This window comes from Psammomys obesus, unplaced genomic scaffold, assembly GCF_907164565.1.
Source record: "Psammomys obesus unplaced genomic scaffold, mPsaObe1.curated_primary_1811, whole genome shotgun sequence".
NCBI lineage: Eukaryota > Metazoa > Chordata > Mammalia > Rodentia > Muridae > Psammomys > Psammomys obesus.
Genome location: NW_026596085.1, coordinates 10,240,205 through 10,264,585, shown reverse-complemented (window position 1 = coordinate 10,264,585; position 24,381 = coordinate 10,240,205). Strand labels below are relative to the sequence as shown.

General features: G+C 39.1%; 1 protein-coding gene across 1 annotated transcript; it reads left to right on the top strand.

The window, feature by feature from the left end:
* Positions 1-6,937: 6,937 nt before the first annotated feature.
* Positions 6,938-16,939, top strand: Alg10 (ALG10 alpha-1,2-glucosyltransferase). The gene is made up of 3 exons (XM_055627029.1): positions 6,938-7,226; positions 8,403-8,600; positions 10,353-16,939. The coding sequence occupies exons 1-3, from the start codon at positions 7,056-7,058 to the stop codon at positions 11,406-11,408; spliced, it is 1,425 nt and encodes a 474-aa protein (XP_055483004.1). The 5' UTR covers positions 6,938-7,055; the 3' UTR covers positions 11,409-16,939.
* The last annotated feature ends 7,442 nt before the right edge of the window (positions 16,940-24,381 follow it).

Sequence of the window (24,381 nt, the reverse complement as noted above, 5' to 3'; positions counted from 1 at the left end):
TATGTACTAGGTACTTGAACTTAAATTTTATTAATGGAAACTCATGTCATCTCTGCTTACCCTATACCCAGTGCATGAAAATAGCTGAAGAATAATATTTAAAATGTGTTCCAATCTTTTTAACCCACACGGGGCACCAGATCACTAGATTTCAAGATGTTTGCATGTTTTGTCCCCTTCTAAAACTTAAGGACAGGTCTGTCTCCTTTCCCCCACTACCCTCGTACATCAGTTTGGCTAAACCTAGGTTTTTCAGTCTTTAAATTTGAATGGCCAAACCCAGTTCTAACTCTGAGATTTTCAAATTGGGCTGTATCGTTGTGTCTGTTAAAATGTAAGTCATTTATAAATTAAAATTAGGTCATTGTCCCGTCTCATTTCTCACTTCGGTGTTTACATGGGTCAGAAACTTCACCAGTATAGTGGTCAGGCTCTTTTAATACTAGTGTATCAGCCCATGACACACTCAAGTTCTACATTCATTAAATGCAAAAAAAAAAAAAAAAAAAAACCTTCAAAAAATAAAAATAAAAAACTTCACAAAGTTTATGTTTTGTGAATGTTTCTCATCTACTATAGGCAGTGACAGCATGAAAAAGCACTTTCACTTTATATAGAGATAGTCTGAGGGGAAAAATATATCAGAATATGAATAATCTGGTGAAAAATACTAAACTATATTTGAAATCTAACTCTTTCACTTCTTGGGGAAAGAAGGCACTTTGCTTTGTGGAACAGGAAAACCAGCAGATAAAGACCCAGAAAAGACACATTCCACCACATGATGGAACAGGAAGGAACATATATGAACAAGATTATCACAGGAAGTAAGGAAGCATGGACATCAGAAAAGCAAGAACTACTGTGGAAATTCACATGCACTAGGTTCAGATAGAATAACACAGTCATAAATGGTTTGTGTGTGGAGTGTTGTGTTCATGCGCGTGTCATTTGTGTGCAGGTGTGTAAGCACGAGAGTGTGCCTGCTTGTGGAGGACAGACATTGATGGTGTCTTCCTCTACTGCTCCTCACCTTAATTTTTTTGAGACAGGTCTTTCAATGATCTAGAGCAGTGGTTCTCAACCTTCTTAATGCTGAGACCCTTTAATACAGTTCCTCATGTTGTGGTGACCACCAATCATGAAATTATTTTTGGTGCTACTTCATAACTGTAATTTTGCTACTGTTATGAATTGTAATGTAACTATGTGATATATATCTAGTATGTGATGACTGTGAAAGGGCCGTTGGGTCCCCCAAAGGGGTTGCAGCCTAGAGGTTGAGAAACACTGATCTAGAGTTTACTAATTTCACTGAACTAGATGGCTAGTGAAACCTCAGGATTCTTCTGCTAGGATTACAGGCATGACCACCATTCCTGCATTATTTCTCCTCCTCCTCCTCCTCCTCCTCCTCCTCCTCCTCCTCCTCTCCCCCTCCTCCTCCTTCTTCTTCCTCCTCCTCCTCCTTTTTCTCCTCTCCTCCTCTTCTTCCTTCTTCCTCTCCTCCTCCTCCTTCTTCTTCTTCCTCCTCCTCCTCCTCCTTCCTCTCCTCCCCGTCCTTCTTCCTCTCCTCCCCTTCTTCCTTTCAGCTGTTGGTAAACTCAAGTCTTCATTCTTGTACAGGAAGCATCTTAGCTACCAAACCATGTCTCCAACCCCATAATTATTAAGTGAACAGTTTAACATTGGTTATTTTGGTTCTAGTCCTGACCTTCTGTTTCATGAGTTCCAAAGCACTGGCTTCATGGCTTGATTTTGTAACAGTGGGCTGCTAGTGTTGCTTTTCATGTACAATGTAACTTTGTAGATAACTAGCCATCACTGTTTGAAAACTATAACTTTTCTGGAAAATCAGGATGATGTCCTCCTCACCATAGCTTCAATATTCTCTGTGAAATACTTGCTAAGACTTTTTGTGACAAGGGCTGTAAGTTGACCATAGTGACTCCATTTTGATACCTTGAATGAACTTTGTCTTACAGAGTAAAGTGCCAGTACTTGGAAGGGGGAACCTGAGAAAAACAATTTTAGGAGAAACAGCAACTCAATGATTCAGATTCTTTGCAGTGGTCACCCTGACCTTGCTATTTTTGCTAACCCCACATTTTGGCTTTTGTGACTTTCCTCTTAGCTTGCAGCTGTGGGAATGGAACCTTGAGGTCTTTCTAGCCAGAAAGTGGCTTTCTTGCTTAAATATGGATTCTGAGAAAGGTTCAGGACTGCACTTGGGTTCCAAATAGCTAGGTGTAGTCACAAGCTGGCTGCAATAAAGACTTTCAATCAGCTCACGGACTGTGTTCTAAGTGATCTCTGCAGGGAATCCACACCATTTTGAACTAAAATTCAGTGCCTGTTTCCTTTCGTCTAAACTTTCTGTTTGCTTATTTCCCAGTGACAACACATGAAACCCAGGATTTATTTGAAGTCAAAGATTACATTTTGGAGGCTACTGTGTAAGACATTGACTCAGGTTGTAGTCCCCACTAAGTAAAACAGCACTGTCACTATCAATTAGCCAAAGCTTGATTCATCAATAAGGAAAAAAGGACAGTAAGAGGCAGGATGTCTTTGGACAATGCTTTGGTGTAAAAATCACTTATATTTTTCACTCACAAGTTCAGGTTTTGTAGAGCTTTTATTCAGAAATAAGCTCATTTTTGTTTACTAAACTCTCTTAATTATTAGGATACATAAATTCATATGGCAGTGATAAATGAAAAAAAAAGCTCAACTGTTTTCAACCAAAGTTTTACATCTTGCTAACAATATCCATCCTTAGAATTCAGCAAAAATTATTGTTTTTAACAATACCTAATGCCATAATTTAGGTAACAAGCCTCAAATAGTTTGACATTTAATAATGATAGAATTCATCACGTTATTGATGACTCCTTTTCAAAAATAAACACCTATCAAAAGCACTAACTAAACAAAACAAAATAAAGTTGAATGTTAAGGACTATCAGTTTCTAAAAATGGGTCTAAGAAGATACAATGCACTTCATTAAAACCCTAGAAGCAGCTATTTTAATGGGATGTCTTGATTTAGAGGCAGAGTTTAGAAAACTGTTTGTAGTTTATCAAAAAGTGTTTCTTACCATCTAGGAGTCTTAAGTAGGCTCATTTTATTTGCTAGTAAAAGAGTTAAAAGGCAGGGAACTCCTAGACAGAAGAAAGCATCAAACAGAATCGGTACATAAAGAAAAGATTATTAGGGTGAGGAAACACACAACCACGTCCACACACGTCCCACAAAAATAATGACCCTCTGTAAAGCAGAAGAGGGTGGTAGTGCAAAAAATAAGAAATGAGCTATTGTAGGGAAATGAGAGAATAGACTCATTTTGATCCCAAAGTGGCAAGAGCAGACTTTATTGGTTTTCAGGGGCACAGGTAAACCTGAAGTACTAGAGGGGACAAGAGAAGGCACCTTGCAGGGTCTGAGAATTGGTTTTGGCAGTGGGGTGGTGGTGTGTGTGGCTTGCTTCACCAGGCCGTGTAACTGCTCTTTATTGTGACAAATGACAGGGTGGATAATTAAGTCAAATTGCCTGGTTTTGAGGCCTTACGACTGGGTGCGAAACGTGGCAGTGGTTGGCTACTTTCTAGAATTCAGTGAGGAATAGGTTTCTTTTAATAAGTCTTGGGCCTGTCTAATGGTCCTGGTTTGGGAGTGGGAAGTTTCCTTTAGAGGAGAAGCCACAGACAGATCTCTCCTTGAAAGTTGAGGGTTTTAATGGTCTTCGGAAAGTCTTACTCCCCGAATTTAGGAGTGGTCAGTCAGGACAGAGGGAAGCTGATAGGCCCCCAAGTTTGGAGCAAACATGTCCTTATTTGATCTTGAACTTTTTCAGGACCTTAACGTCTCAGACTGGTACATAAGGGACTGGGTCCTTAAGAGTGGCAGAAAAAGCTGCCAGGCTTTAGTCTCAGATCAGGAGGCTGAGAAAGAAGTCAGGCATGTTGGAAGTTACATAGTCATGGCTCTCTCTCTGTGCCTGCCTATTTGAGAATCTGTGTAAGTCCTCAGTGTCACAACCCAAAATCACAGTGACAGAAACACCATCAGTTTGTAGTTTTAAAAGAGTGAACGAACCTCTGCTCACAGTTCCTTGCATCTGGAAATGGCTGCTCTGTGTTTTGACAGTGTGCTGCTCTACTGTTGTGTGTTTACAATGCTCTCTAGAACATAATCTGTCTGCAAAGTGAACTTTTCAAACCAATGGCCTTATTTTGGTTTTCTCCCTGGAGGACTTCTGAAGAGGGCAAATTACCAGTGGTAACAACAACAACAAAACAAAAAAAGTCCTTTTTTTCCATCATCCAGTAACTGCCTCTAGGCGTGAACTTTTCTTTTCTAATGAAATTTACATTATTTAACTTGGCTGATGGGAACAGAAGTGAGATGGAAACTTAAACTGCAAATGCTGAAAAGCATTCATTTCAGTAGAAATTATAATTATAAACTATAAGACTAAAGTTACAACTCTTAGTCTAATTTCCACCCCTCTCCTAAACAGCCATTTTCTATATAATTTTAGGTATATTACCTAGCTTCATTTTGTACCATAAAACAAACTAAAATAAATCATTAGAAAAGGTACTCAACAGTTCTGAAATCTTATTTTCTTGAAATGTTCCACTTAACTAAGAAGAGAACACATCTATAAGGAAAAGGATGTCTAACTGAGTTCTTGGTGGTGATTATTCTGATGAGAATATGTAGCATAAAAAAGTAACCCTAAACCTGGCAAGGTGGCACACACCTGTAATCCCAGCACTCAGAGGAGGCAGATGTAGGTGGGTCTCTGTGAGTTGGAGGCCAGCAGTCTACAAATTGAGTTCAGAACAGCCAAGGCTACACAGAGAAACCCTGTCTTGGGAAACCAAAACAAATAAACACAAAAACAAAACATAAACAACAACAACTAAACCAAAAAGCTAGCCCTGTGCTATTCCCTTCAAAATTCACCCATTATGTCTAGCAAAGCCCAGAAGATTCTATGGTACGTATTATCATGATTGTATGCATGGTCATGGTTGAGCAAGCAATCTGGGTCTGAAGTCAGTTGTAGGCTAAATTATCTAGAAATGGTCTCAAATTGGTAACTGTAACATGGACTCAGTAATCAAAGGGGAGATAAAGGGTGGAGGAGAGGGAAATAACATGTCCTCAAGAAACCCGACATAATTAATTCCAGTTATCTTTATTAGTAAAGGGGGAATAGTAGTACACCCAGTTTCGTTTGAGGAACTTTCCATGGACTGGCCGAATTAGCCACGTCTCAAAGAACTTAAAGCAAATCTCAGCTGCTTTATGACATATTGCTGCCAAGAGCAACCTGAGGTTAGCAGAGGTCTTTTCCTACGAAACATCACCAGCCATGCTCAAGCCATACATCTTCAGCTTTCTTCAAATACCTTCACTCTTCTGCCTCAACTCCAATCTCACAATAAAGGGATTATGTGAAATCTACCTAGCCTACAACTCTACACATGCCAACGCCATTTTGAGACCTCATGCAAACATGCGCCATAGTACTACACACTGAGATGCTTAAAGTCACACATTAGGGGAACACGCTACAACAGAGATAGATATTAACGACTATTTCATTGTTTTAATTAATTTATTTTTTATTCACTTTATATCCTGGTTATAGCCCCATCCTTCCTCCCCTCCCAGTCCCCCACCCCGTACCCACACTGACCTATTCGGAATAGGTGAGCTCCCTTTCCCAGTCATCCCAGCTCATCAAGCTGCATCAGGACTGAGCATGTACTCTTTCTCTATGGCCTGGCAAGGCAGTCCCGCCAGGGAGAGGTGATAAAAAAGCTGTCAAGCCAGTCCTTGTCCAATGCAGTCCCCACTTCCTTTACTAAAGGGCCCACATGAAGCCTAAGCTGCCCATCTGCTATGTCTTTGTAGGGAGCCTAGGTCCAGTTCTTGCATGGTCCCTGGTTGATGCTTTAGTCTCAGTAAGTCCCTCTGAGCCCCGGTAAGTTGGCTCTGTTGGTTTTCTTGTGAAACTCCTGTCACCTCCAGGTCCTTTCTTCTTTCCTCCCACTTTTCCACAAGACTCCCTACCAATTGCCCAACCAATGCCTGGCCCAACCAAAGATCCACCCTATGGGAGAGTGCCAATCATACTCTGCTAAGCTTTCGGACAGGAGCCTGTCAGAATTGTCCTCTGAGAGACTCTACCCAGAAGCACCTCAAAACAGACGCTGAGACTCACAGCCAAACATTGGCCGATGCGTAGGGAGTCTTATTTATTTTTAAAAACGAATCTCCCACTGTATCTCAGGCTGATCTGGAACTGTGAGCAATCCTCCTGCCTCAGCCTCTCAAGCAATGGGACCACAGGTGCGATTCACCACCCACGGCAACCAAAATTATAGTCGCAGAGAAGTGTTCCTCACTTAAAACGCAGTAACTCTGAATGCTAACTCAATCTCACCATGCTTGGGCTCGTGAAAACGCTGTCCTGTAAAGTAATAGGCTCTTCAAGAGGGGAAGGCGCCCTGCAGCGAAGGGCTGTTTGCCTGTTTCAATCTAAAAAGCAGCAATCTTCGCTACCTGCCAGAGACGACAGTATAAAATGGACTGTAATGTAGGTTCTAGCCATCCATCTCACTGGCAGTGGAGAACAGCGAAAACTGGAAACAAATGCAATTTGGGAGCTTGGAGATTAGAAAGCGGGGGACCTCCACTGCCTTCCGGAGAGCAGCAGAGGGCGCAAGACCCTCTTTTTGTTTTTTTAAACCAGAGCCCGGAGGGAGCCGAGGCCCGCCCCTCCCTCAGGCTCTGGCCACTCTGAGCGCTCCGAGCAGAGTGATTGACAGGGAAACAGTCAGGTTCGTTGCATAAACGCTTCACTCCGGAAACAGTGGCCCTCTGCTTCCGTCCAGCGCTCTCCCAGCATTCCTTGCGTCCCGGCCCTGCCGTACCGCGTCCGGCCGCAGCAGGCCTTGCGCGCCGGCTTTTGAGCCCGCGTTCCGGGCTTGGCGCTCGGCTGCCCAGGGCTGGGCCCGGGACGCGGCCGCGCGCCATGGCGCAGCTGGAGGGCTACTACTTCTCGGCCGCCCTGAGCTGCACCTTCCTCGTGTCCTGCCTGCTCTTCTCCGCCTTCAGCCGCGCACTGCGTGAGCCGTACATGGACGAGATCTTCCACCTGCCGCAGGCGCAGCGCTACTGTGAGGGCCGCTTCTCCCTGTCGCAGGTTGGTCCCCGCTGCCCCGGGACAGACTCCTCCCAACCTGTGCCCTTTCCTCTCCCCCGTCCTCCCTCCCGGATTCAAAACGTGAAAGAAAGTGGGTAATGACTGTACCTAACGCAGGTGACGCGGGAAATGGGGACACCGAATTGTAGCTCCTCTTGGCAGTTGACCAGTTTGTCTTTCCAAGTCGTAGGACTAGAAACATGAAAATGCAGAAAAACACCTGAAGCTTACTTAGGAGGTTTTCAACTCCGTATTTTGGACGTGCAATGGAGGATCTTAGACCGCCAAATAGTGATAGTCTTATTCTAACTTCATTCTTTAGTGTTTTTAGAAACTTAATGTTGTCTAGATAAACTGGCAACGAGTCATTGCATCATTTAAATATATATACTTGGTATACATACATAATACAAAGATAATACATAAGATAATACATACATAATACAAAGATCCCTTCTCACACGAACACATTATGGGGAACTGCTCTGAAACTGCTCTTGAAGAAAAGCCTGACTTCTTGCTGCTGCTGCTGCTGATAATCTTTGCCATTTTAAGGGTCTGCAAAATAATAGTAATTATAGTGTAATACAGGATGTGTTGCAAGATGTAAAGCAAGACTAAGCGTACATCCCACACTGGCTTTTGTGATTAGAAATCGTGTAATGCAGCCTTTCTGAATACTTCAGTACCTTAAGATCCACCAGGGTTCCAACAATTATTGTTTGCACTCATTGTAAAATTGGGGCCTGTGACATCTATCTTGCTGTCTATTGGTTGTTGATACTTTAATGATTGCAAACAGGCTTGAGACAGGGAGCAAAACTTTCTCAAAATGGGGTTGGGGCAGGGTAGCTCAGTGGTTGAGCGCTCCCGCTCGTTTAGGCAGAAGACTTCCCTGCACCCACCCTGAGCTGCTCATAACCATCTGTAGCTCCAGTTCCAGAGGACCCATTGGTGCCTTCTGGCTTCTGCAGGCACCTGCACGCCTGTGTTGCACATAATACACTCGGGTGTGTGGGCACACACGCTAAATCTTAAAAGGATTTATTTAATTGTGTCACAGATATCCTCTCCAAGTCCTTCATTATCGGAACACATGAAACCATTTTTTGACATATGTGTATCAATGAAATCGTTATTGCTTCTGCTTCATTGACGGGGTCTTTTCTCTTTAAGTGGGATCCTATGATTACTACGTTACCTGGCCTGTACCTGGTGTCAGTTGGAGTGGTCAAACCCGCCAGCTGGATCCTCGGATGGTCTGAACATGTTGTCTGCTCAATTGGAATGCTCAGATTTGTCAATCTTCTCTTCAGTGTGGGCAACTTCTATTTACTGTATTTGCTTTTCAGGAAGGTACAACCCAGAAACAAGGTATGTGCAGAGAAAAGTTATTGCAGGTTTCTGTGCACTCAACTCTACAGTTAACGAATTTGTTTTAGAAGATACGGAAGAAAATGCCCAACAGTTAGCACTTGTGTATGTTTTATAAAGCTAAATGGAAGTTCTCTATATGTAGAAGATACTTGCATTTAAATACTGGAATAAGTTTATTCGAAAATCTAAAGTAGATGTTTATTAGCGAACGAAACCAGTTTAATTCCGTATTTTGTTAAGGAACTTAGGTCCTCCTTAGTGGAATTGAATTTTAGCTGAGGGTGGTATGATTTCATAATACAAGTCTTAAAGGTAAATTGTGTGGGTTTAAACTCAGTCCTGGCCACCACTTATATTAACTTGAGCCTATTACCCCTTATTGAGTTTATGTCCTTGCTTAAAATAATTTAAATTAAATATCAAGTAGTAATAATAAATTCTGTCTCATTGAATTTGTATCAAGAGTAAAGTGGAAGGTGCTTAGGCTGGTAGCAGTGTAACGTTTCAGTAAGTGTTAACTATGGCAGTATAGAGTATGAAAAGGAAGTGGACATAAGGTAATGTCAGGACTCAGGATACATGACAGGAGCAGGGAAATACTGCTACAGCCTGAAGGAATGAAGGAGGAAGGATGGCTTTGTGAGAGCTTCATAAATGGCACCTGTGTTGAACCTTAATGAATGGATAAAGCTCCCAGATAGGGGTTAATCTTGATAGAAATAACATCAGCAAAGGGGATTACTGTTTAAATTATAAGCGTATGAGTTACAGTGATGTGAAATAGGAGCGAAGCCACAAATGTTCTTACCTGTGACAGTACTTTGATTTTTACAGTATTTTCTTTAATAGTTCTACTTACATGATTGTAAATTACACAGTTGCCACTATTTAGCATTTTGTGTAAACCCAGTTACAGTGCACAAGAATTTTAGCAGCAGCAAGATGTAGAATGCGCCACATTTGCAAGCTGTTTTGGAGCTTTGTCTGTGTATTTATTGAAACGGTCTTAGGATCTAGCCCTGGCTGGCCTCAGACTTTCTGTGCAGGTCTGGGTGGCCTAGACTTCACAGAGCTGCCTCTACTTTCCAAATGCTGAGATTAAAGGTGTGTGCCAGCACACCTGGCCTGAGGAGGACTTTAAACAAAGGGTTGGCTTGGTCTCATTTTGTGTGATAGAGAGAAGGATACAGTTCAAAGGATTCAGAACACTTATTGAAATTGTCTGAGAAGCTAGAAGACATTTGAGTTTAGAGTAGTCCTAATTTTTCTTTTTAAGGAAAAGTCCTTGTAATTTCATCAAACAAAAAGGAAGATCGTTGGGCAGGGTAATTAATGCTGTTTGCACATTTCAGTTGTCTCTAGTATATTGGTTTGGAGAGGTGTTCTTACAGGGTTGAGCGGTGCCTGAGATGTAATTTCAAGGTAATGCATCTATCTGTCCACATGTCATCTCTGCATTCCCTGTGTACCTTAGTCCAGTGTCTGACATCCAGTGACCCCCTAATGATATGTTCTATGATTTAAAAGATTTTAAGCCACTAAGAGCTGTGCCTCGTTATTATTTTAGTGGTTTCCAAGCTGATTAATGTAACTAACAATTGCCAAAAGTATTTCTATACGTGGTGTTGCAAAGCCAGGAATAGAGTTCGTGTAAACTTCAATGCTTGTCTAAATAAAGCTGTTCATTAATTCAGCAAAAATGGCATGTTTATTTTATCCTAAATTTTTTTTTTTTCTTTTTCCTTCAAGGCTTCTTCAAGTATCCAGAGAATCTTGTCAACATTAGCCCTAGCAGTATTTCCGACCCTCTATTTTTTTAACTTCCTTTATTATACAGAGGCTGGGTCTGTTTTCTTTACTCTTTTTGCTTATTTGATGTGTCTTTACGGCAATCACAGGACGTCGGCCTTGCTTGGGTTTTGTGGCTTCATGTTTCGTCAGACCAATATTATCTGGGTTGCCTTCTGCGCAGGACATATCATCGCACAGAAGTTAAGTGAAGCTTGGAAAACTGAGCTACAAAAGAAGAAGGAAGAGAGGCTTGCCCCCACTAAAGGACCATTTTCAGAGCTCAGAAGAGTCCTTCAGTTCCTTCTGGTGTACTCCCTGTCGTTTAAGCACCTGAGTACGCTTTTCCTTTTGGCCTGGCCCTATATGCTTCTGCTGTTTGCATTCTTCGTATTTGTGGTGGTTAATGGTGGCATTGTTATTGGTGACCGCAGTAGTCATGAAGCCTGTCTTCATTTTCCTCAGTTGTTCTACTTTTTTTCATTTACTACTTTCTTTTCCTTCCCTCACCTACTTTCTCCTACCAAAGTCAAAACTTTTCTTAGCTTAGTTTGGAAACGTAGAGTTCAGTTTTTTGTGATTGCTTTAGTCTCACTGTTTTTTGTTTGGAAATTCACTTATGTTCATAAGTATTTACTGGCAGACAATAGGCATTACACATTTTATGTGTGGAAAAGAGTATTTCAGAGACATGAAATTGTGAAATATTTATTAGTTCCAGCCTACCTGTTTGCTGGTTGGGCTATCGCTGACTCTTTGAAGTCAAAGTCGGTTTTCTGGAACTTAATGTTTTTTGTGTGCTTAGTCACTTCTACAGTCCCTCAGAAACTGCTAGAATTCCGTTACTTCATTTTACCGTACATTATTTATAGGCTTAATATACCTCTGCCACCCATATCTAGACTTGTTTGTGAACTGAGTTGTTATACAGTTGTTAATTTTCTGACCTTCTATATCTTTCTGAACAAGACTTTTCAGTGGCCAGATAATCAGGACATTCAAAGGTTTATGTGGTAATGGCAGGAATTTTTTGAATTTTAAAAGACTGTCTACAACAATTAACTGGGTAAGTAGAAGTGGAATTCCTTTTAGGGAAATTCAGGGAAATTAAAATAATTAAGTGTGAGACCAGCCTAAAAACCTGAATAATGTTAATAAAGTTGCTTACAGTCCTCTTGAGAAGTGTTGATGCTTTCCGCTCCTCAGGTGTTGAGAACTTTTCTCTCTGAGTATATATTTAGAGAACTGGGTGAGCTCTGTAACACTACAACAATTTACCTGTTTTCTTTTGTAAAGATTTTGAGAACCATTTACAAGTGACACTGATGTATTTCTGAGTACAGTTCCCAGATATTGCAATAAATATAGCTCCAATCGTAGAATAGATTTACGGACATGTTAAATTATGAACTAGAGGCTTTGGAGTGTCTCTCTAGAACTCAAGTTTTTATATTTAGAATACAGAAGTGATGAAGCCATTTGAACTAATTTCTAATTTGAAGTTTATGCAGGCCAAAGATAAACTATTGACTATAATACCTTTTGTAGATAATCTTCCTGAAATAACATTGCTCTGTTACCCAGGGATCATGTACAAAAAAAAAAAAAAAAATGACCACAAACCTTGTACGGTGAAAGTTTTCCTCACATACTTACAGGCAGCACCTAAACTCAAGTGTTAGCAGGACTCATTTCCTCAGGAGATGAGAGTCCATTTTCCCTGCTCAGCTTACCCCAGCAACTGCTTAGAGGGGCCTTATTTTTGGGCAGGTGCCTCTAGTCTATCTGTGTCTTCTTAGGGCTGTCTCCACTGTCTTCTTGTACAGACAGTGCCGTTGGGTTTAGGGATCCACTGATTCAGGGTAACATTACATGGAGACCCTAGATTCCATCTATAAAACTTTGTCAAGTAAGGTCCTATTCATAGGTTCCAGGTACACATCGTTTTGGGGGTGGGATGTAATAACTTTAAGAGATGCCGTTGCTAAGATCTTTAAAGTAAGAGTTTGTCTTTAAATTGCGAGGCAAAAACAAAACCAAACAACAACAAAAATACGGCAGGGGTCATGTAATTTACATTTGTCCCTATTATCCAAAAAACCCAGAACAACTCAGAGGTGAAAGAATCATTGGTTTAGCTTTATTTTATAATCTAGGGAGCGCTACTGGGTGTGATCATGGTTTTCTTTGTTTAGCTTTTGATTCAACGTTTATTCATTCAGCTATCACTTTGTTACAGACACTGTTGCTTGGTCATGTGCTGTGACTGTAAACCTGGAACCGTGAACGGAGCTTACTTTTTAGCTTAGTTTCTGAGCTTCACACACACACACACACACACACACACACACACACACACACACACACCCCTAAAAGGACAAAAACGTTTCCTTTATTGTTAGATTACATTGTCTTTGAGTTTTAAATATGTAGTAAATGTTATACAAGTTTAAAACTACTTGGGTGCAAGTTATAGACATAGTCCTGAGTGGTCAGCCAGCACAGACCATCGCTTTGTGTGATACTTAGAAGGTGTGTCCCAAGTGTAACAGTGATTGAGTTGTTATCAGGTCAGAAAGCATACTGCATTTATGCTTCATGATGGATTTATTACATGGAGAACTAAGTTCAGGAAGCAGGGATTGCAAACAGGTGCAGTTGAAGAAAGCAAAGGCTATCTGATGCTTAGTTTGGGGCTTTTGTGTCTAGGACACTGAAGGATGGGGTGCTTTATTCCAGCAGCCTGCTGTAAGGAGGGAAGCCCTTTGTCCCATGTGATGGAAGGAGACTCCTGACAGAGCTCTGTTTCTCTTTCAGTTTTAAATATTGAGTCACTTCTGTATTATGAGGCATTGTAGCTGGTCTATAGGCAGAGAAGGAGATACTGGCATTTTACACCGATTTCCCTCAAGTATTGGATATAGGACTTGGCGATTCAGAATATAATGCTATGAATTAAAAGGTGCTGTTTATTTCTCATGGTTTGAAAAGGATGTGTGTCGATGCTTTTACGGTAGATGCTTGGTTACTGTTCTTGGGCAGATGACAAGAAGGTGGTCATTTGTTGGAAGCTGCTCAAGTTTCTTAGAGTGAGTGAAAGAAGCTTCACACAGCAGGTTGTTTACCTTTGGTTGTTCCAAATAACAGACTCCTTTCTGCGAAGTCATTTCACTTGGAGAAATCCTTACTTATACAAATGTGAATTATATTTATGCTTTAATTTTTTATTTTAATTACTGAGTTCTTTTTTATTAGACTGAATGGAGTTTCTAACAAGATTACTTATTAACCAATAAGAGGCCTGGATTAAAAGCAGGGGCCACCCTTGCAGGAGACCGCACTGTGGTTCCTAGCCCCTGTATAGGGTAGCACATGACCGCTTTCAGCTCCACCTCTGGGAGATTGTAGGCCTCTGGCTTCTGCTGTCACCTGTGCTCACCTGCACATAATCCCACCACCCCCATACATAATTAAGTTAGAAATCTAAACGGTGAAAGTAGGAAATGTGTATCACCTGCTGGAGCCCAGCAGTCTTTATCGCTAGTCCAGTAGGATATTTGAAAGTGTCTCATGAAAAGGCCTAATCTTTTTCCTGAGATGCTTTAGGTTCAGTAATCACTATAAGCAGTTCACTCAATGTGAAAGTCCATAGGCATGGACTGTCACTTTCAGATATGTCATAAGAGTTTAGGTGCAATGTATTTGCTCACATTTATGCTTTCCATGGTGGTACTTTTATGGCTGCATCTCACTAAGTGATGTGGAAATAGTGTTTTATACTTTACACCTAGTATATAAACTTGTGAGAGAAACTATTGTTCTCATCGTCATCCGTGTTTATCCTGTTATAAAATACACACCATAAATAATGTAATTTATTTCTAGTGACTAGCTTAGGGTATGAGGTATTTCTAGGATGAGATTAACTGGCTTGACATTATACCAGTCATAATTGTCTAGAGGAAAGAAGGAATTCATAGTTTTAATTTATAATTCCTAAAGAGTAAACATATTTTACATCCATTTCAGACTGTATTCAGACTTTAAAAATCGTGTTTATTAGAGTTATTATTTTTGAAGCAATTAGAACTTCTTTAAATAGTTAAGACAACTATAATGTATATACTATTTTTCATAGAGAAAGTTAAAATAAGATTACAGAAAAAAATATACTTGGTTTTGGTTTCAGAATAAAAAGACAAATTGTTGAAGGACAGTTGTTTGTTCCTAATAGCAGATGAGGGTGTTAGCCTGAACTCTAGTTAGTATCATGCTGCGGGTCTTCTTTCAACAGGTGTTCCTGCCCTGTTATATATCCATAAAGTTCATACACACGGCATATATTGTATATTGGCTAAATGTATGTTGAATGCAATTGTCAGCCGAGAAGAAAGCAGATAGCTTAGAAGAGTATTACACAGCCAGCTTAGTGTTAGAAGTAAATTGTGTTTTATACTGAGCCATCCTGACCCCTCTTCCACCTTTGTACGGGATGTTATTTTCTGTTTGGTTAGTACACCCATGCACATTGATTATGTATGTGCTGTCTGTATAGGATATGATTTCAACACCGATTTAAAATACAAACTCATTCAGCAGTGTGTAAGTTTTGATGATTTGTGATACTTTAATCATGAAATTTCAACCAGTTAGAAACATCTTGTGTTTAGTTGTGTTTAGGTCTCGAAAGGATTTGTGTACTTTTATTTGGGTGCTTTTTATGTATTTGAATTCAATGGCAATATGTTTTTAAGAAATATATAATAAATTAGATACTAGTGACATTTTTAATATGTCCATGAACTCTGCACTAAATTCCATAGTATTTGGAAGTTATTTCTAAAATTTTATGATTTGGTAATCCAGTAGTATCTGTATATTATTTTACAATGAGATGTTAATTAGCGGTAATTTCTTTGTACCATTAATTTCTTAGATACCGTTAAAGCAAAAGTAGTTAGGAGATATACATATATGTTTAAAGTAATATTATGCTGGATCTGCATTCAGAAATTTGATCAGTTCAGTTTGAGCTGTGTGTTGACCAGTGTCCTGTTGAAGATGAGTAAGAAGGAAAAGAGTCACAGTGGTTGTCTTTATCTCATGGCATTCTGCTGGTGAGATACATATGCTTCTCACTGCGCCACTCACATGCTGTGATCTAGATGCCGAAGCTGACCAGCATGATCCCTGGTGGCTCTCTGAAGTCCTTCCCATTTGTCATTGAACATGATAAAGCTGTGAGCTTTTGCTCTTCTGCCTCACTCTCAGACTTCATTAAGAGAAAATATGGAGTGAGGCCCTCACCCTGTACTAGTCAGACCTCCCGCCATACTTTACTGTGTAAGTTACATGTGTCTGAAAGTGTCAGAAACTTTTTAGAGCCTGTTTTGAACGGCAAAGATTTATAATTATCCATCTTTGTTCATTGCCTTTTTTTTTTTTCTTTTTTTTCACGAAGGGTCTCATAGTCCAGGCTAGCCTGGAATTTGCAACGTATCCAAGAATGACCTTGAACTCCTGATTCTTTTGCCTCTACCTCTAGACTGCTGGGATTCCAGGCATGCTACACCATGCCTTGTTTCTGCAGTGCTGGGACTCAAACAAAGGACTTAAAGCCTGCTAGGCAATTACTCTACCAGCTGAGCTATGTCCTCAGCCCTGCTTATTATACTGTGACTGAAAATGTTTCCTGAATTACATGTGTTGGTAAATGTAAAAACAAATCATTTTTTGCATAATTATGTCTGAGATGATGTAATTCAACCTACCCTGCCATGGAATTGTTTACCTCATAGATTTTGGAGTTGATTCTGATAGTAGGAATAGGTTTGGAAACAGCCTGTACTGTCTGCTTCTATCTCACTGAATCATAGTTCTCTTGTGTTAAGTGTACCCCACACAAAGAGAAACTAAGCAGAGAGATACTATTTGTTTAATCTTAACAAAGTAGCTGGTTGAGTTTGGTTTGTGAGAAGGCATCCTAGGAAGACTCCATGCTCTTAGCAGCAGTTGATTGAAGGAGTGGAAAAAGGGTAATCTGCCTTCACTTTTGTAACATCTTAGGAAAAAAGTTGCCATGGAAAATTTAATTATGCTAACTACTTTTCTAGCTCAGACAAGTGAGGCACAAATTGGCTCTTCCAGAGCAGACAATCTTTCATCTCCCATTGTATCATCTCTGCCTCAGTTTGTTATGTGAACACAAAATACAACACAGACTGCTGTTTTCAGCCCTATTAATTTACAAGGAAGCAAAGATCTTTGATACCAAATAGAGATGTAGTTGCTTAAAACTCAATTTTTCAAAAAAGAGTCATTTGATAATAAATGGTTGTTCTAAAATGATCTGATTTTTTTTCAGTAATTCTTTCTGAAAGAATTTGATCTTTATTTTAAATATGTGAATACATGTTTTAAATGTGTTTTTAAGGTTTTACATTTTGTTATATTAAAAATTGCAGATATTTGACTCTAAAATTGTGATTTGTGTCATTCAAGCCCTTGAATAAACCTATTTATAAGAATAAAAAGCTTTTAAATAGTTTGTTCAGTATATTTGTTTTATTTGGAAATTAATTCATATTTTGTCATTTCATACATATGTAAAGTACATTCTGATTGTTCTAATTCTTCTCCCACCTCTGTTACTCTCACAAGCCCTTTTCTATATTTGTACCTTTTTTGAGCTCCATTGAATTTAATCAAGAGGATCTGTGTGATCATGGATGAGTTTGGAGCTGACAGCCTGGTAATCTGACCAGTGGGTATGCAGCTGAAGACAAGGACTGCCCTTCTGCTTGCCATGGCCAGTGGAACCATGTGGCCTGGGAAGGGGAGAATGGTAGACAGAGTTGTAGGACTCAGTTCGTTTTGGGGATGAACAGTTTACTTTCTCCACCATTGTTTATATAGCATTTAGCTACTAAAGATAACAGTGAAAACAGGGTTAAGTGATCGTTATGACTCCTCTGTCCCAATCTCTTGAGTTTCTGTCACATTACTTCAGTATTTTGTGTGTGGTTTTTTTTTTTTCTATCAGAGGATATTTATTATAAGTTAGCTCATAATATGGTTTTCTACAGTCAGATCACATCTTTGTCAGGGTTTGTGCCTGAGGAAGGAATCGTAAACCATCTGGACCCTGAAATCCACTAGAAACCATCAGTAACAAATAGTACAAAAGTGAGGGATAAGCTACCGGGAGTGCAATAGGCTCATGGCAGCCAGCCCCAGCTGATGTGAGGTCATGACTAGATTCCCGAAGGTGGCACTTCATAGATCTTGTCTCTTCAATACTGCCTGCTCTCCTGTGATGATCCACGAGCCTTAGAGAAAGATGTACAAATGCCTGGCTTAGGGCTGACTTAACTTTCACTTGTTTCACTTTCTCAGTCGTGGATCTTTTGCATTCACCAACATCTACTGCAAATATAAGCTTTGAAGTTAGGAGTAACGTAGTTATAAACAAGTATGAGGTAGCTTAGTATAGATAAATAGCTACACAATAGTAGTAGCTTGCCTTGGGGCCTAAGGCTTCCTTAGCCATACATTTTCTTTTAACAAGTTTTATAACACCAAGCATGAGTTCCTTGTTGTTTGGGCCAGAGATATAACCAGTGAGCAGAGTTGGTTACCCCCATAACTGTTGTGCCACTATTGTACCAGTAGATACACCTTACCTGGTAGGTTGCTATTTTAGTTCATAGACTTTACATCTGACTTGATTCTTTTTCTTCCCCAACAGCCTGCTTGTATAACATACTTGAGTACCCATGAAAACTAGTCAATAGGAAGGGAGCGTCCAGCTCAGTTCTAACTTTATTACTTGGCAACCAACTGTGCTGTCTTAATAGGATCTTATCAACAAATTCTGGTGGACAATCAGTAAGAGTAGCAAGAATGTATTTCGGTGAATCTGAGGTGTCCCTAACCCAACAATTCATAAAAGTGCCTTATGCCTGGCTTTCAGGAGCAGTATTATCCAGACATAGAGTCTTAGCTCCGTTCCAAATCTCTATTTTTAGCTTACATTTTTAAAGTTTTGTTTTTGTTCTTCTTTTCAAGAGAGGGTTTTTCTTTGTAGCGTTGGCTGACATGGTTTGTAGACCAGGCATGGTCTTAAACTCACAGAGATCCTCCTGCCTCTGCCTCCCAGAGTTCTGGAATTACATTTGTGTGCCACCTTGCCCAGCATAATTTTTTTTTTTAATAACTTTCTATATGGCTTCTCATGCACTCTTAGCCTTAAACCTCTTTCCCCTCATCTTTTCCATCTCTCTGCCCTGATCCCTGTTTAAACTTTCTGACCTCAGCACTCACCCTCTCGAGTCACATATCATTATAATCTTCTCTCCCATTCCTTTAAGTCATGTTCCATCCCCAATAGCCCTCTTCTGGTTTCTGTGCTTCTTTAGGATAAACAGAAAAGCCCGAGATTTGAAGCTAGGATTCACATATTAAAGAGAACACATGCTCCTCTTTCTGAGGCTGGGCCACCTTGCCTTGCTCAGTATAAGTTTTTCTAACATCTTCTATTTACTTAAAATTTTTTATAATTTTTTTTCTCTTGGCAGCTGATAAAAGTCCGTTATGTATATGTATTGCATTTTCATTGTCCATTCATCAACTGATGGATGGCTAGGCTGATTCCATTTCCTATCTGTTGTAAATGAAGCAGCAATGAATATGGCTGACCAGGATAAGGTCCCTTCAGAGTATGCCCAGCAGGTAAAGTGGGGACAAATGAGATTGCTCTAATTTCAGTATTTTAAGGAACAGCAACACACCAGTAGTGGCTACACCCATTTGCACTCCCATTAAGAGTGAATAAAAGGTTCCTCTTGATCACATTCCTGCCAGATTTTTTTTTTTTTATGATAGCCATTCTAACAGGAGTGAGATGGAATCTCAAAGAAGTTTGAACTTCCATTTTCCTGATGGCTAATAAAGCTGACAGCTTTCAAGTTTTTATTAACCATTTATATTACTTATTTGGTGAGTTCTCTGTTCAATTAATGGCCCATATATTGATAGGGTTGTTTGTTCTCTTGATTATTATTTTTTCAGTTGTATATTCTAGATATCCAATTTCTCTGAGGCATAGCTGACCAAATTTTCTACCATTTGGTAGGCCGCTTCTTCACTTAATTAGTGGTTTCTTTTGCTATATAAAGGTTTTCTTGTTACTGTTTGTTTCATGACACCTTTTCTAAGGTGTCGGACATATTTCTTTCACTATTGGCATTCTATTCAGAAAGGCCTTGTCTGTGTCTGTATGTTGTACTCTTATCTTTTACAATTTTGAAGTATGCAGTCTTATGTTGAGATCCTTGGTCTATTTTGAATTGAGTTTTGTAGAGGATGAGAGGTAGAGTTCTGATTTCATTTTTCTACATGTTGATAACCATTTCCTGGACCATTTGTTGAAGATAGTTTTTCTCTTGTTATAGAGGTCTTTCATTTTTTGGTTAGGTTTCAGTAAAATAATAGTAGTAATAATAATAATAATAAATTGTTGCTTTAAAATAATTATATTTTATTATTAATGAAATTATTATTTTATAATGAATTCTTGTTGTTATTATTATGTCTATTTGTCTGTCTTTCTGTCTCTCTGTTGTGAATGAGATTGTTTTCCTGTCTTCTTTTCCATATGTTTGCCACTGGTATAAAGGAAGCCTACTGTTTTTGTGTATCAATTTTGTATTCTGGCACTTTGCTGAAAGGAATCATGGATCTTGTCAAAGGCCTTTCTGCCTGCATTGAGATGATCTGGTGATTTCCTTTTTTTAGTCTACTTATTTAATGAGCTTCATTGACTGGCATAGATATGTATCTACAGATATGCACACACACACACTGTCAATGCATACCAACTATCCCTAGGCTTCTGGGCTGAGACACATTTGGTTATGATGAATGATCTTTTTCTTATGATCTTGAATCTCTTTTAAATATCTCTTGAGAATTTTTACATCTAAATGAGGAGATTGGTCTGTTATTTTCTTTTTGATTGTGTCATTTTCTGGGTTTGGAATCAAGGTGATATTAGCTTCATAAAAAGATTTCAGAAGCCTTCATTTTTTATTTTGTGGAATAATTTGATTAGGGCTGACATTAGTTCTTCTTTAAAGGTCTGGTAGAATTCTGTAATGAGTCCATCTTGTCTTAGACTTTTTTTAGTTGGGGAAGTTTTAGTTACCACTTCAGGCTCACTGCTGCATATAGGTCTCTTAATATTATTTACCTTTGTTTAATTTTGGTTATTTTCACTTAGAAATTTATCCACTTCCTTTAATTTTTCTAAATTAGAAGAACATAAGTTTTTAAAGCTATATATTGTCATGATTTTCTGAATTACCTTGATATGTGTTGTAATGTCGATGTTCTCAATTATGGTTTTATTAAATTGGGACCTGACCCTACTTCTTTTGGTTACTTTGATTAAAGTCTTGTCATTTTTGTTTGTGTTTTCAAAGAATTAACTCATTTTATTAATTTTTGTGTGTAGTTTTTCATTTTTACTTTATTAATTTCAGCTCTTATCTTGATTATTCAATATCCTTTATTTGTTCTGTTGTTACTTTTGAGAGAGTTAGAGCATTTCTGGGAACAGCTTAGGTGGGACCAGTACATTTTTGAACTATGGATGTCTAATGTTGTCCCTTTATGTACTATATCACAGTGTTTTAAGTCTAGGGACCACCTGACAATATCCTGTGGGGTCATATCAAACAAAACAAAGGTGGTTTTTCAAAAAAAAAAAAAATAGCAACTTAGTTTTACTGAGGCCTAACAAACTTCTCACAAAAAAGGGAGATGAGAGCTTGGGTGTTTCTGTAGAACTGGAAGTAGCAGGAACAGAGAGATGTCTAAAGATGCTATGGAGTACAGTCCGGGCTTCAAGGAATGTGAGCAGAAATTCATAGTGAAACTACTATAACCCGAGTAGCTGACCAACCTTTCTGGAGCATGTTCCAGACATTCGTCTCAAATATAAACCATGTGTTAATTTAAGTGCTTATTCATGTAAGTCCTCCACAAAACAGATGCTACTATGATTGCAATTCTGTCGTTGAGGAAAAAAGGAAGGAACAGGGTATTAAAACTTGGAGAATGTAGCTTTAGAAGAATGATCTCTCAACTGGGGTACCATTTTGATTCTTGGACCTAAAGATTCCTTTTAATCCTTGAAAGTCTGTGAAGTTAACCTTAGGCAGAAAGTCAAGATGGAGGGCACACACCACACGAGAAGTACAGGGTTGAGAAGATGTTTATTGTTTGAGAAAGGATAGAGAAATACTTACAATTTCAGTTTTAAAAAAGGTGAATGAAAACTGTTCTGTGCCCCAGCCCCCATCTTAATACTCTTTGAGGTGAGACCAATACTCGAGGGAAACCAAACTAAGACAACATCTGAGACGTAATTAGGCTTTAAACCTGGAAAAATCATGGGATGGGATCTCACTCAGTAAGTTTAAAGTAGCACGACTTAGAAATTTACTGTGGTCTAAGACTCTGCCCCTTTATGTAATACAGAAAAGAAAAAACACTCCAATAAAGCATGAATTATAAATATTTCAATACCATATGGGAAAATCTACTGCGTGTCCACACAAAAGCACAAATGTACCTGGTGGTGAAAAGCATTACAATTTTAGAAGTACTGTTAAGAAAGGAAAGAAAGCATGAAAACTGCAGAGAGACAGGGACAGCCAAAGAGCAACATTGTCTACGATGATAACTCAGAACTCCCTATCACAAGGTGATATCTCCCATGGGAGGCATTTTGGAAGGAATGATTCCATCATATTGTAGAAATAGTCTGCAACATGGACGACAAACTACATTCTCTCTGCTTCTATTGCATGTATGGAAACATTTTTTTTTTCTAGTAATTTCTCAGTGAAAGTAACAGTGATAGGCAACTTTAAATTGATATTTAGGAATTTGATTTCTAAAGTGCATTATTCTACATTTCTCTCCAGATGGCAGTCTTGGACATCTTTTCTAGTTGTCAGTCTGAAAAATTTAAATCCTTCTGTTAACTTTTCTGTTTTCACAGATGTTAATGGTTTTTGTTTTCAGTGCCGTCTGAATCAGCTAATCATAGTTACATTCCGTTTTCCATAATTAAGACCATACTGAACGATTTATACTGTCTGGTGTTTATATGTGGTTCTATTATAGAATTCTATTATTATTATTGTTACTGTTATTATTATTATTCACTGTTATTCATTTGGCCCATTGACTGAAAAATCAAACACTTTTAGACATTTGTTTCAGACAGCAGTATAGAACACTGAATCATGGGGTTCCAGTCATCAGATATAACAGAACAACAGCCTCTGTCATTATCTTTGACCTTTGCTTGAGAAGGGTAGATTTCAGCTGTTAGCAGAATCCACAATTTTTCTCTTCATACACTAGCTTTCTTAACAAAGAGTTGGATATATAAAAATATATGTGTTTTTTACACATGTACTCTTGTGTGAAATAGTAACCTATGAGCCTACTTATATTGAAATGATAAAATTTTTTTTCTATGTAATTTTGGACTCTCCTTACAAAAAATTTCAGAATTCTGATGTCAGACATGGGTGATAAACAAAAGCCATTTGTTTCTCTTAGAGCCACGGTGCTTCCCCCTGCCTCTGTGGCTCCTCCCCTTCCCATGTCAACTTTCTTCAGCCTATCGTGTGCCACCCTTCTTCCCCTCCAGCGTGGGAGAATCCTCAGGCAAAGGCCTGGCAGAGTAAACAGGTGCATTCCATCCCCTGGCTTTGTCCAGTTGGTTCCACGTTTCAAGAAAGATCTTCTGGTTGTAAATAATGGAAAAATAAGCCTAACTTCCACACAAACAAAGGAAGAAAGTTATTGGAAGGTCAAAGGTACAGTTTTAATAACCTAACGCCTGGCACCTCACATCTGGAACATCTGGAACCGGCTCTCAGCGTGGTTTCCAGGCCGTAGTCCACTGTTTGCTCCCCTTTGTCAGGCTGAGTTTCTTGCAGCAGCAGATGTGACCAGCGGGGAACCTGCAGTCATAGTCTATCTACTTAGCTGCCACTGAAGAAAGGAAAAGTGGATCTGAGGTTTATCTATACTCTGCCTTTGAGTATTATGAATCTAGAGTCCAGGAAGCCTGCTGTCATCTGTAACTAAATATGACTAGAGTCTGCTGCATGCCAGCTCTTCCACTGTGGGTCTTTGTTATTAACTAACTTAATTTTCACAGAAACTGAATATAAAGAAGATATAATGGAATTATATATGCGTAAGTATATGTATATTTTATGTGTGTGAATAGATATGTGCAATACATGTGTATAGATACATTATATATGTAATATTATAGTAATATATAGTATATAACATTGGTAATTATAATTAATATAACATATACTCTAATTTATAGTATATACTAAGATATAACATAATGTATTATTATATATTACATAGCATAATTATACATGTGTCATGTATATAGTATACATATATATAAATATATTGTACATATAATATATATCAATAAAACATAAATATGTATAAGTGTTTAAATAGATGTAAATATATGTGTATTCAGGTATACATACACATGTAAATACGCATATATAATATACAAATATATTGTCAGGGGCTGTTCAGGAGGAACAGCAAAACAGCGCTGGAACTCATGGAATGCAGGCCACCGGTTAGCACAACCATAATGGGTGTCTCGGAGAGGCATGACCCTGAGGACATCAGGCTGCAAGGAGCATGACTCTGCTTGTTGCCCTGTGGTCACTACACCCCTCAGAATACAGGGATGAGACCTCTAAGGGGCTTCCAGCCCCTCACTGGGCAGTATCACTATCACGGCACTCACAATAACAATGTTTGCTCTCTTTCGGACATTCCTGCCGGAGCAGTGTGACAATTCACCCATCACCCTTGAATACGATTTAGAGATGCAGATTGTGAGCAATGACCACTACCCTTAGAA

What these genes read in the sequence shown, in the direction of transcription:
- Alg10 (XM_055627029.1), top strand. Translation starts at nt 7,056, where the DNA reads ATGGCGCAGCTGGAGGGCTACTACTTCTCGGCCGCCCTGAGCTGCACC. An exon ending in GCCGCTTCTCCCTGTCGCAG is followed by an intron (nt 7,227 to 8,402) that starts GTTGGTCCCCGC and finishes TTTCTCTTTAAG; the next exon opens with TGGGATCCTATGATTACTAC. An exon ending in AGGTACAACCCAGAAACAAG is followed by an intron (nt 8,601 to 10,352) that starts GTATGTGCAGAG and finishes TTTTCCTTCAAG; the next exon opens with GCTTCTTCAAGTATCCAGAG.